This window comes from Gracilinanus agilis, chromosome 3 (assembly GCF_016433145.1).
Source record: "Gracilinanus agilis isolate LMUSP501 chromosome 3, AgileGrace, whole genome shotgun sequence".
NCBI lineage: Eukaryota > Metazoa > Chordata > Mammalia > Didelphimorphia > Didelphidae > Gracilinanus > Gracilinanus agilis.
This window is the reverse complement of record NC_058132.1, coordinates 207,295,096-207,308,198: the sequence shown is the minus strand read 5'-3', so window position 1 is coordinate 207,308,198 and position 13,103 is coordinate 207,295,096. Positions and strand designations below refer to the sequence as shown.

Genomic DNA, 13,103 nt, shown 5'->3' with positions numbered 1-13,103 from the left:
AGCCTAAGTGAACAGTACCTTGTTTCCCCATAGCTGCAATTTGACCAAAAAAATTTTATTTTTAAAAATAAATTCAGCACGACTAAAGTGGTAATAATGTAGGTTTTGCCTTTTCCCTTTCAGGAATACATAGCTAATCTTTAGATTTCTTGCCTTCTTAAAATGGAATTCAGAAAGGGATGTTTAAAAAGCACTTTGTAGGGGAAAATTGCTACTCTTATTACTGAGCATCACTTTAGATTTGCACAATTCTTTATGCTCATGTTTCTCAGACAAACTCTGAAAGGAGAGCTACCCTGGCCAAAGCCTGGATCCTAAATAATAACAATAACAATCTCAACAACAATAATCATTTTTTAAGCTTTAATGATTTAAATTAATAGCTTAATGCTTCACTAAGACTTTTGGGACACCATGAATAGCCCTTTGAAATTTATGAAGCACTTTACATATTTTTATCTCCTTTCATCCTCAGAACAACCCTTTGAATTAGAAGAAAGAGACAGGGGCAGAGGGAAGGATAGAAACTTCCTGGAAGTTCTTCCCTGGTGACCTGATGGCAGACAACTCTTAGGTCATTTTTTAGACCCTTTAAAGACTCAGCTTTAAACTCCTGAGAAACAGAATGCTGCAGAAATGCAAATGCTCCTTTCAAACAATTTTTACAGTCACTTGACCAGCATAATCTATAGTTCTGCCCACACTTAGGAATGACCTCTCCTCATGCCTCTACTTTCCAGACCCAGATTTTCCAGAAAATCAACAAAAAACAGAATTGAAAGAAGCAGAATATACATCTTGTCAGCCCCCTCCATGCTCATAAGCTAGAGGTTATTTTCACAGCAACATTCATATCTTCCAGGTTGGCATTCTGCTATAATAGTTGAGAGACCTAAATCCATCTCCCATGGAATCAAACTGAGCTAGAAGAGATTGAAGCCATTTAGTTTCATCTCTGGCTACTCAGAAAGACCTGGAGGGAAGAAATCACCATGTGAGTGGAGTGAAGAAAAGCTTGCTTTGTTCAGGATGACCTATTCGCCAAAAAACCTGTTCTTGATATAGCAGATGGCATCCCTGATAATGCCACACAGATACCTATCTGCCATCCTTCATGCCCCTGTTCAACAAATGGGAAAAGTAGAACACAAAGGGGTGTCATGAGCTCCACATTACTCCAGGGTCCAGTAGTGGGGTTAAGTATAAGACTTAAAAGATGGATTCCCCAAATCAAGGCCACATGAACACTACATGAACTGCGCTCTCACCCACTGGGCTGGGATTCCCTACCAAGAAACAAATTCCTTTCTTTGAAACCAAATCTAAAACACATTTTGCCAAAGTAGACTGCAAGAATGATTCATTGCTAATCATAGGAGACAGCTCAAAACCAACCTGCTCAGGCTAATTTACCAGCAATGCTCCTGAGGGTGATCAACAAGCCTTTTAATTTAATTTTTTTCCTTCTAAACTCAGTATAGGACGGATTCAGCCAGGTTCATTCTGACTAGGGGCATTGGGGGGGGGGATGGGGGGAGTGAGGGAGTACCAGTTTGGGTATATCCCTTAAAATTATTTTTTAGCTCCTCCAAGTCCCTTTTAAAATTTAATTTAATTTTTGTAATCCTTGTCCTTTTACAAAAAGAATATCTACTTTAAAAGATAATCACAAATATACAAACTTACTCCTCCCAGCACAGGGGAAGCATATTCCTCCTTCCCCCCATACCACCTCAGGCTCTGGGAAAGGAAAGGAGATTAGGTTCATATAATCCCTTTATCAATGGAGTCAGGAAGATCTCAGTTCAAATCTGGCCTCCAAAACTAATTATATGACCCTGGGCAAAGTCATTTATTTATGTTTACCTCAGTTTCCTCATCTATAAAATAAATTAGATATGGAAATGGCAAATCACTCCAGTATCTTTGTCAAGAAAACCCCAAAAAGGGTGGAAGAGAATTGGATATCATGGAAATGACTGGATAAAACCAACAAAATTCTCCAAGTGAGTTCCAACCATATTTTGGGGAAAACAGGTCTATCCATTTGTCCAAAGTCTAGAAGAAGATTTAGAAAATTCAGACTACTCTTCCCTTTTCCTTTCTATTGTTCCTCCATGAGATTCTCTCTCTGGGGATCCTCGAGCTGTTATGTCTTAGGCAAAGACCTTTGTTCTGTTTCCTTAAAGATATAGAGGGTTACAAAAGGAGGAAAAACCCTCTTGGTAGGAAAAGGAAAGGGATCATCAGTTAATTTGGATGGGACTGGCTTAAAGATTTTAGTATTGATGAACCTTTTTTGCAGAACTGAAGGTTTGAAGAGCTTTTTTTCTCAAAGGAGCTCAAAGCACTTAGAATATTACCTCATTCATCCTTGTAGAAAGAGTTCTTTCCTAGTCTAAAAATTTACTCCAAAGCACAAAACAGAAAGGATCTAAATTATATTGCTATTTTTTTTATTGCCGAAGGAAGTTTTTTTAAAAAAGAACAGTGGTCAGCATTTGATGGGCATTTTTTCTCTTTTTTCCCTACCACTGACACTAAAATTTATTGATTGCTGGCATCCTGGAGTCTAACGCTGTAAGGTACAAGGCATAAAGGACATAAAACATCACCCACAGAATCGTTAGCAATCCATAACATGACAGAGGGAAATGTATGCTTCTTTAGAGGTTATTTCTAGCCAATGCATCCCACTCTTAAACTTGTGTCTTTCTGTTCTACAGAACCTCTTAGCAATAAAGTGCTTCTTGATACTCGGAATGGAAAGTGCTAAAACGCAGTATGTGCTTACTGTATTGTGGGTGTGACTTGCAAGCCTAGCAGTTTCTCACCCCTAGATCGAACTCATTGGTTCCCATTCCTCACTCCTGAACAACTGAATGCAAAGCTAAGGGAATTGGAACACAGATGGAATTGGAAATATTCCTAGGAAAGCAAGGGTCGGATTCTTGAATGCTTTTGCTCACTGGGTAATTTATTAATAAAGTGAAAGGTTCTTCCCATGCTTCAAATGTACCCATTTCCAACACGACCAAATACGTATCAGGCCCTCTTGACAAACTATGCTTCATCATTTCTTTATGAGTAAAGTTGACTAGCTCTAGGATGATGCTAGAGATAATCTATTTTATTTAAACTTTTATCTAACTGCTCATTTGGGATTTTGGAGCAGATGTTCAACTCTTATTCTTGAAACACTATACCTGCCCACTCAAATTAACATCAAATAGGAATAATTTCTGTCTTGGTCCCAATAAAAAGTAAAAAGGCATGACAGGAAAATGAGTAAGGTTATTTGTGCTTCAAATCCAACAGTCGCTTTTCTGCCTCCTATTAGGTTTTGTGAAATATGGAAATTAAAAAAATTTTTGTTTTAGAATCAGAAAGAGGTGCTTGTACCTTAGCTATGAAAGGAAGAGGAGGCTCTGGGGTTCCTACACTGGACACTAATCCATATATGAACTGGGGTAGTTCTCTGGAACTCAGTCTATTCTTTTGCAAAGTGGGCATACTATCTTTTAAGAGAAGAAGACAATGAAAAGACTTAACTTAGAACTCCATAATATTTTGGGGTTGGGATGACACATCTTAAATATCGCAGCAAGCTGGACTGACTAAGCAGAGTAGTTCCCTCTCTCCTCTAAAAAGTGGGTGAGTGGCAAGACAATGATTCTTACACAAAGACAACTGAGCGCCTCACTGAATTTCCATGCTCTAGCAATAAAATTCCTTTTGACTGTCGTTAAAATGGGCATGGATTGGCTGTTAGAACATAAATTTAAAAAAAAAAAAAAAAGAAAAATGGAGAGATTATTACAGGTGTGGTGCTGCTACCGCCATAAAACGTGACCTCCTCCCATGTCACAATGAACACCCAAATGGCAGAGAAGGTGGCCATGTCTTTGAAGTATTTCCTGATGTCTTTGGTGGCTCGTCTCAGGATCACAGGGTCCATGGTCTCTCTGTAATAGATCTCTCCTCGAATTCCATTGTGAACATCTGCCCAAAATGGGGCAATGAAGGCCCGACCATCTGTCAGAGGAAAGGATTCTGGAGTAAACTGGCTCACCAGCACATTGAAGGAAACAACCCCATTATTATTGACCTACAAAACAGAAGAAGAGTTTCCTATGAGGGAACTGAAACTGACAATTCCAGTCGCTCATCATGATAGACATCTCCTTAGTCACTGAATGAAAGGTAGCTTTCAAATCACAGATTTGAAACCCTAAAACACCAATTCCCACCATTCACGTTAGGCAGGCTGTTTACTTTCAGGCAATTCCAATGGCTCCATTTCCCTTTCAATTTATAGTCAATTTCATTTCTCATTAATAATCAGTTTCATTTTTATGTTCCCTTTCCCATCTTTGTTTAAGCTCGTCATACATCACTGAGTTTGTGCATGTGTATTAGAGAGAGACAGGCAGAGACAAAAACAGAGAAGCAAAGAGAAAGAGAAAATCAGAGGGGGAAAATGTGAGAGCCCTCCCTAAGACTGGATTCTCATTCTGCCACAAGAGAGGACTGTCAGTCAAAGATAAACCAGATACGCCTGCCCTCATCAAATCTCACTGCAGAATGAGCCACAGCCTGTTGTAGATGAGCCAATTAGGGATCTTCTATTGATGTCAAAAACCAGTTCTGTACTCCTACCAAGGGCAAAGGTAAAACCTACAGGTGTCCGATTCTATTAGAGATCTTGAAGTCTGACCGACTCCTTTGTACGGTCACAACATAAACACGGAGCCGTGGATGGTTTACTTGGGGTATGGAAATGACTATCTACAGCGATTTCTTCATGATTTGCAAATGGGCAGTTTATTACATTACCAAACTTTGCTGCAAATGCACAAGACAATGAGTAAATTCAGTTTACGTAGCACCCATAAACAACTCAATCTTCTCATGTATTTATTAATATAAATGTTTATGGGGGAAAGCCTCATGGTTACCATGTAACTCATATAATTTTACTCAGAGAAATGTCTTGTTCTAAGAATTTGTGGAGATCTCTTAGATGGGAGAATATGGAGAATTCTCTTTCTACTCCTTTAGTATCGGGCATTTTTATATAAGCTCCTTATAGGTAGGAAAGGCTATGAGGTCGTTGTCCTTGTATCCCTAGAACCTAACAGAGTGCTTGGCATATAGCAGGCATTTAATAATGTTGGCTGATTGATTCTTATTCATTTTCATACTAGCATGAATGATAGGCAAGATTCTAATGGCAATTACCAAAGAAAGGACAAACGTGCTAAGCTCATTTGGGGGAGAAGGGGTAGATATCATCTTTGTTTTTTGTTTTTTTTAAACACCTAACTTTTGTCTTAGAATCAACACCAAATATCACTTCCAAGGCAGAGAGTGGTAAGGACTAGGAAATTGGGGTTAAGTGACTTGCCCAGGGTCACACAGTTACGAAGTGTCCGAGGCCAGATTTAAACCCAGAATCTCCCAGCTCCAAGCCTGGTGCTCTATCCACTGTCCCTGAGGCTATGTTTTGATTCACAGTTGTTTCTCCCCTTCAGATGATCCTATCTCTCCCTCGGTGGTGGGAGGAGTGCCAAAGATCCAATATGATTTTTATAGTGCCCATCCCGAAGCTGTTAAGGCTAAAGCAAGTTGGCTGAGTGTGGAAATCGGATTTTCTTGCCCTATCCTTATATCACCATATGACACACCATCTTACCTGTAAGCAACAACCCCATTAATCCAAAAGCTTTCATACAAAGCAAATAACCTGGGAAAGCAGGTGTCCAGTGGTCTCTTGACAATAAATGGCACCATTTGCCTGTGCAAACACATAGGTTGGGAGAGAATGCTCCTGAGGCTCCTCTGTGGGCATACCCAATGCAGCCAGGACTGGGGACTGCTTTTTTACAGTAACAAAGTCCCACAAAAGCAACACCTCCCCAAAGTGGAATAAAGTCCAAAAAGAGCAGCTGCCTAAAGTTTTTACACACTCAGAAGGATAGGAAAAATGATATTACTCCTGTTGTGGTTCACTGTATCTTTTTTCCCCCTTGTCATGTAGCAGAAATAATGTTCACAGCATTGGGGCTGCTGCTTCCCTTCTGCGTTTAATCACCCACAAAAGCAATTTATTGCCCTGTATACTCCTCCACTATGAACATTAGCCATTAAATACACCTTTGACTTTCTTAATCATAAAACCTATCAGCTCATGAAATCTCAGAACCTGTCATCTGGCTGCTAATAAATCCTCTGGTCCTGGAGCATCAGAAGAGCATATTTAAAATACTCTCCTTAATGGTGGGATGATGGAGAGGAAGAAGAGCCATGTTAACAGCAGGGCTGTTTCTCCACTTACATAGACAGTTCGATAAGGAACTCCAAAGAAGAAAACTGGGATGGCCAACTTAATCTCTGATGAGCTTCCGTCATCTACTTTGGGGGTCTTGGTGTCATTCTGCCAAAACGGATACATGAGCTCCCTGGGTTGCACTGTCAAAAGAGGCATCCGTTAGAGAGATGATTGCTCCCTTTGCACATCTGGAGTACTACGCCACCTCCCATCTGCCAAAGTCAGCTTCTTCCAGGAAGCCTTGTTTACCAAACAGAAATCAGATTGTTTTCCCTAAACATCCCATCCAAAGTAAAATATCTCTCTCTGACTCCTAGTCTTGGGAAATGGAGAGCTAGAGGGATCTTTTCACCTTGGAATGTCAGCTTCCAAGGGGAAAAAGTACATGTTTCCCAGATGGTCAGTATGACTTGGGAATACAGGTGTTAACTGACAAATCATGGGGAAGTTAAATATATATATATATATATATCTTGATATATATATTTAATATATACATATATATTTAGAGATCTTTGAAGATAAGAAAGACACTTCTCTCTGTTCTCAATGTTATTTGGATTTATCCTGGAAAGGTTTTCTACATATTTATCTGTATAGATTTTGCTTTCCTTCAGTAAAGAGTATGCTCCTTAAGGCTGGGATTTTTCCCCCCAGCACTTAAGAGACAATGCTTGGCACAAATGCTGGTGGAATTGAATTGACTTTTCTCTCTAGGATTCTGGAGGGGGGGGGTGGATATCATGACCTCTAGGACTGGAAGGCACTTCCAAGCCAAGATTATGCATGATTTCGTAGGTATTTTAGAGAGAGGACTTCCACATCCTTCATAAGAAGAATCAGGCAGCCATTCACAGCAAGAAATAAACATCAGTTGGAACCTAAGCACGAGAAGTAAGGGAGTGGGAGGTTTGTAGTAGTACTTGAAATGTGAATGACCCTGATTGAGAATTAATCCTAAAAGAGGGCTCTCTGCCCATTTCTTTCAAAAGGCAGACACAGAATCCTGCAGAGGTCAAGGGATACTGGTCACTTACTTCAGAGCTCACTGGAAAAGGAGGCTGTGGCACTGAGCCTCTGCTCATCTCTCTGGCCAAGAGGTGAGAGTCATTACAAAAAAGTCATCCCTACTGAAACTGTAATGGCACCTTTTATGACAATCTGGCATCTCTCCTGGAAGCCTTCCATCTAAATCCTGGCCTGGTGTGGCCTTGTTTACCTGGGGAAATGAGACTATTTCCCCTGAGAAATACTAATGGATTACCAGCACCAAACCTCAACAATATGCTTCTTTGAAGTCATCTCCCTGCCTTAGCCTTGCTCCCTGCTTCCCCTAAGTCCTAACCAAAAAAACAAAACGCAAAAAAAACAAACCCCAAACAAACAAAATTATCTTCTCCCATTCTTTCTCATGTTGGGGTCCAAATCTACTTTGGGCTTCTAGCCACTATTTTTGAGACACTTCCTGGCTATTCCATTGAAGCTGACAATCCATTCTTATGCCGTTCCCCTGTTCTTGGGAAAGGTCCGTGGCTCCACACTGATGGAGCCGATAGGTTCAGTCACATTTGGCCAAAACTATCTTGGCTCCTCTGGGAACCTTCTAGATGAGAAGAACAACAGTTCATATAAAAGAGCCTAGTAGAAAGGCCAGGAAGTAAATGGTCTGCAGCTTGGAAGACTCCCAGCTTTCCCTCTTCTGGAACTGACTGTACACTTGGCTAATCTCTTTCAATGGGCCAACAGTGGTTAGACTCAAAGAGCTACCCAGACCGACAGGGTATATTCACTATTCCTCCAACCCAAGGCATTTCTGGGAAGTTGACCAGCACTGTAAACTTTGGGAGACTCAGTCCAATATTCAAATATTTTTTTCCAAATACATTTTAATATAGGAAGATTTCCCAACTTCCAACATTTGGGAAATAATTGAGTCCCTTTGAGATTTTCTTTTAAATGTGTTTAAGATGCTAAATGTTTGGGTTAAGGTCATTCCTTAAGTCTGTTGGCGAACAGAGATCAATTTATCAATCATGCCCAGCACATGCTACAAAAATGTAATAAGCAATAAATGACATTTATAGAATGCTTTACAGCTTACAAAGCACTTTCCTTATAACAACTTTGTTAGGTAGGCACAATCAGCATTGCTGCCCCCATTTTATAGATCAGAGAATTCTGCTAATGATAAAGGAGTTCATCTAAATAAAATTCTAGAGTATTTTGTATATTATCCTTTCAGGTAAACTCCTTGGGAACCAAGTCCAAAGTAAGTTCCCATGCTCAGTTAACATGGAAAAATGAGTACTTTGATAGTCAGGTGGGAGATCAGTGCCTCAGACAGAACAAAGTACTCAGGCATTACACGGGGCTGAGAGTGGATGTTATCCCCCATGGTGTTCCTAACTTCTGCCTGAAAAAATAGCAGACTGTGACCAGGGAGATTTTCTCTGACTCCACTCCCAATAATTATACCTAGCTCCTAAGGAGATCTGGTGGCAGATATTCTTCCTTTACACGTGGAGAGATCTCTTCTTTTTAATGACTTATTAGGACTTTCTGCCACAGGGACAAGGGAAACATTCCTTGTAATTGTGGACAATCAGTCAATGCCAAGTCTAATAACAATGCTAACAGAACATCTGGAAAAGTTAGCCACCGTCTGGACAGTTGTATGAATAGAGCCCCAAAGCAGGTCAAGCTTAAAATACAATCATTGCCATATCTGAGATGTAAAATTAACTCTGTCTTTTCTTCAGGTTACAAAAAAAAAAAAAAAAAAAAAAAGAGAATTTACAGCGCTGCAAATGAGTGACAGTGAGGGTAATGATAGAGCCAGCATGAGAATCCCCTGAGCTACCATCAGCTCCCTGAAATTAAGATGGAATATTTCATTGTAAAGATTGACTGCATTTCCCAAGGGTCTCCCTTCTAGAAGAAAAAGGTACCGAGGGGTAGGGAGAAGGCCTACACTTGAATATAATTTCATACTTTTTGTCACAACATCAATACTGTTTGAAGTTTCCAAAATAACAGGAAAAATGAAGGGGTCACATAGGTGTCCTGGAAATCTTAAACACTGAGACCCATAATCATGTTTTATAGAAAGGGATAAGAAAAAAAAGATATAAGATTGATTTTTTTAACCCCTGTAGTTTTTTCTTATTTCAGTTTATAATTCAAAGATACATCACAGAGTACATTGTGAAAGGGACAAACATATATGACTTTCAACCTAGTAGAAAGTTTTATACAGAGAAAAGTTGGAGATCATTAAGATGTAAGACTTTTCTATCTAGACTTTTCTATCTATGATCTGTGTCCCAGGAATTAGTGGAACTCAGACTACGTTAGAATTCTGTTTGGGTCATTACAAGGAAAACTTCCAAGTATTTTTTTTTTGTGAGAACTCCAATGAGAGGTGTTGAATATCTATAATATTTTATGTTACTCTGTACCTACATACAATTACTTCCTACCTTGGGGGGGGGGGGAGAATATTGAATCTCATAGGCCTTTGTCTAGTCTGCTATCTATCTAAACCAGAATCTCCTCTAAAACAACTCCAATGAATTGTCCTTTAGTCAGAGCTCAAAGAGCTCTAGTGGGGGAGAACTACTCCCTCCATTTGAATTATTTTAAACATGTATTCTATTTTTTTGCTAATAAGAAAACCTAGCCTTATTCTGTTGGAACTTCTTTTAAAGTGTGGGAAAATTAAGTTCATATAATATATAGCTAATTCATTTTTGGACCAACCAATCAACAAGAATTTATTAATCACCAACTAAGTGTCAGGCACTATGCTTAGTGCTAGGTATACTAGGAAGAATTTATAGCATGATTATACTTTCCAGAATTAATGTCAATGTTTTACATCTGTAGGCACATGGACTTACACCTGCCTTTACACTTATGGTTCCTTTAAGAGCTTCATTATTATGTGTCTAAAAGTATGTTAATGAAGAGCGCTAAGAAAGTCAGGAGTACTCACCTTGGTGCCGTACAAGTGTGAAGATGAAAGAGACCCAAATTCTAAGTAATGATGAATAATTCATCCTGGAATTTTAAAAAGAATAAGAAAAAAAACATATACCCATCGGGCCCCAATAAATAGAGTACCAGATGCTCTTAGTGGCAAATCCCTAGACACATCAAAACCACCATGTAATGACTTCACATAAGCACATCTACTCTTATGAATCAGGTTAAAATTTCAGGAAAGGTGGCAGGTCTCTGTAAGTTCAACACTTTACTAATGAATTAGAACTCCCTTTTTCCTCTATAATACGAAGCTAATTTAAAAGTGTAATAAGATCATTCTAGTCCTAAGTGTAGATTATCACTAGGGTATAGAATCAATGAGTGCTCCAAGACAAGCAGAAAAGGAAGCTTCAATGCAAATACATTATTAATAAATAGCACCTGATGAGAGAGACCCAGTTCCTTCTTTAATCTCAAGAATAAAATCTCATTGCTGATCCTCTGTGAAGCACTCTGTTTTTAGAATGAATAAGGTTTTCCATTGTGATAAACTAAAAGACAATTATAAAATGAGACGGGCTTCTCGGGTTGGAAAGATTGAATGTTTATCATTCAATTCCTCTGAGGCATGGAATCAAACCTTCATTTAGAATTTTTTACCCAGGTATAGCCCTGCATCTATTTCCTTTCTATTGAGAAATCAATGTTATATTGTGATAATGTATGTGTGTATATGGGGGTGGTAGTGCATGTGGAGGAGACATCAGGACCTTGCCTTGTAAATTATAATAAAAAGTGGAATCTGATCTAGATGCACGTTTTATTGTGATAGAACTAATACCACTAAATGAATCCAAGGACGATCAATGGAAAGCAAACTCATTTGTTTTCACTTTTGCTCTCATTCATTTAATGCCAAGAAATTTCCCCTACAATATACGCTAAGTTTATGGGAGTTTGCATTACACTCTGGTACCAGCACAGATGCACACCTTTAGTTGTACCCATACACATCTATAATAATTGAAGTGCATGCATATGTAGTGGAATCTGTTCAAAACAACCCCATAAGAAAATTTCTATGCTTTCGATGCATCACAGCATGCAATTCACAGTGCTAGTCTAGCCCAATTTTCGTGGGCAAGCAGTAGGTCCAATCTATGAGAAAGGATTCTATGGTCTATTTCCCAGAGCTACCAAGTGCACACAACTCTTAATGCAAGCATATCTTAAACGGTCACTTTGGCTGCAACTGGTACCAGAACTTGGGCAGAAAGCACACAAAAGCCCGGAGCAAAGGGAGGTGAGGCACAGGCTTAGAGAGTACCAATCACCAATCATGTTTGCATTCACATTTCTGAGGAAAATTGTTAACAAGATGGAAAAAGGGAAAAAGTGGCACTAACCTGTTCTGCGGAGGCTGGAGGAATTGAGTCAGAAATATTAAACCAAATCTTGGTAAACCAGGCAAAAATTAGGTAAAACAGGAATTCATGTCAGCTCTCCCCCACTTGATGCCAATTATTTCTGATTACTGAAATGATGTCTGAATCTCCGACTTGCTCACGAAACCAAAAATTCAGTTTGTCTTGTGCTAGAGGCAGATAAGTGTTGAATTGCAATCACGTTTTTTTCTATTGATTAAGGAAAAGTAAATCTAAAGATCAGTTTCAGGATTGCGTAAAGGGGTTCTTTTCCTGAAAAACTAAACCTTTTTTTTAAAAGTAGATTCAGATGGAAATGTCAGGTACTTGGAGCTGAAACCTTGGCCTTTTTTGATCAGAATCACTTTGCACTGGAAAACACAAAAGACCCCCTCCTTCACCAGCCCCCAGACCTTTGTACCCAAAAAAAAGGCAACTAGATAGAGTTACAGAATTAGCATCAATGAGCATGGGATGAAATCACAAAACTAATTGCTGCCCCCCAAATTTAAAAGAAGTTGATTTTTAAGCCCTTTTTTTGGTTTCTCTGAACAGTTGCCACCTATAGATGATGCTATTTTTTTACAGGTATATGTAAAGTAGTTAAAGAAATCAATATGGTTCTTTCCCTAATTTTTCTAGATTCGATTTCTTACCTTTTCTCGGATTCACCAGCCTTAGTAAAACGGAATAGTTTACAGGCAAGGCAAAGAAAAGACAGCCACCATCTGCAAACTTTCTGCATCCAAAAAATGTATTGTTTTTTCGCCTTTAACTGGAAACATATAGCACATTGTCTATATTTCAGTCACATAGTAGGTGCTTATTGAATGTTTATTGGCTGATTGAAAGAATAATCCTTAGAGTTAGCTCAAATATATGCACACAAGGGTCTGGGCTCAGATTTGAAAAGTGATCTGTTCCCTAGACATCTAGGGAATGAGAAGGGGAAGGATGAGATTTACTGTTTAGCTACACAACTACAAGGTGTATCTCATTCATTCTTCATTCCAAATGTCCATGATTAAAAACAAGAGCCTTGCTATCACATCAAAAAATTATTTTGCAAATCAGTGGAAATTTTACTATGAATTTCAAATCTTTCTATGGACCAGATTTTCCATTTCAGTTGTATAAAGATAATATTTTGGTGCAAAATGCTATTTTGGCTCATTTAATGGGGAAATGGGAGCTTAATTTAAATGAGTTTACTTTGTGTTTTTCTCTCTAAAAACCTTAGATGTCATAGTATCAATGAGGATTCATTTGGTTTTCTTTAACCCTGATGATGTGCTTGTAAATTCCAGGTGACATTTCCTTAACACAGATGCTAAGTTGTTTTTTTCAATTTCTTACTGTTTCAT

The 13,103-nt window shown here is 38.8% G+C and overlaps 1 protein-coding gene across 2 annotated transcripts in view; it reads right to left on the bottom strand.

Annotated features, from left to right (window-relative positions):
- LOC123239132 (alpha-tectorin) overlaps positions 1-13,103 on the bottom strand; it is a 165,210-nt gene that overhangs the window by 81,545 nt on the left and 70,562 nt on the right. The window contains exons 7-9 of one of the 2 annotated variants that reach the window (XM_044666406.1): positions 10,326-10,390; positions 6,338-6,471; positions 3,821-4,108 (exon numbers count right to left, since the gene is read on the bottom strand). In XM_044666406.1, coding sequence (XP_044522341.1) covers positions 3,821-4,108; positions 6,338-6,471; positions 10,326-10,390 — 487 coding nt within the window. Of the gene's footprint in view, positions 1-3,820; positions 4,109-6,337; positions 6,472-10,325; positions 10,391-13,103 lie in introns of those variants that run through there. The other variant, XM_044666408.1, reaches the window with a different exon arrangement.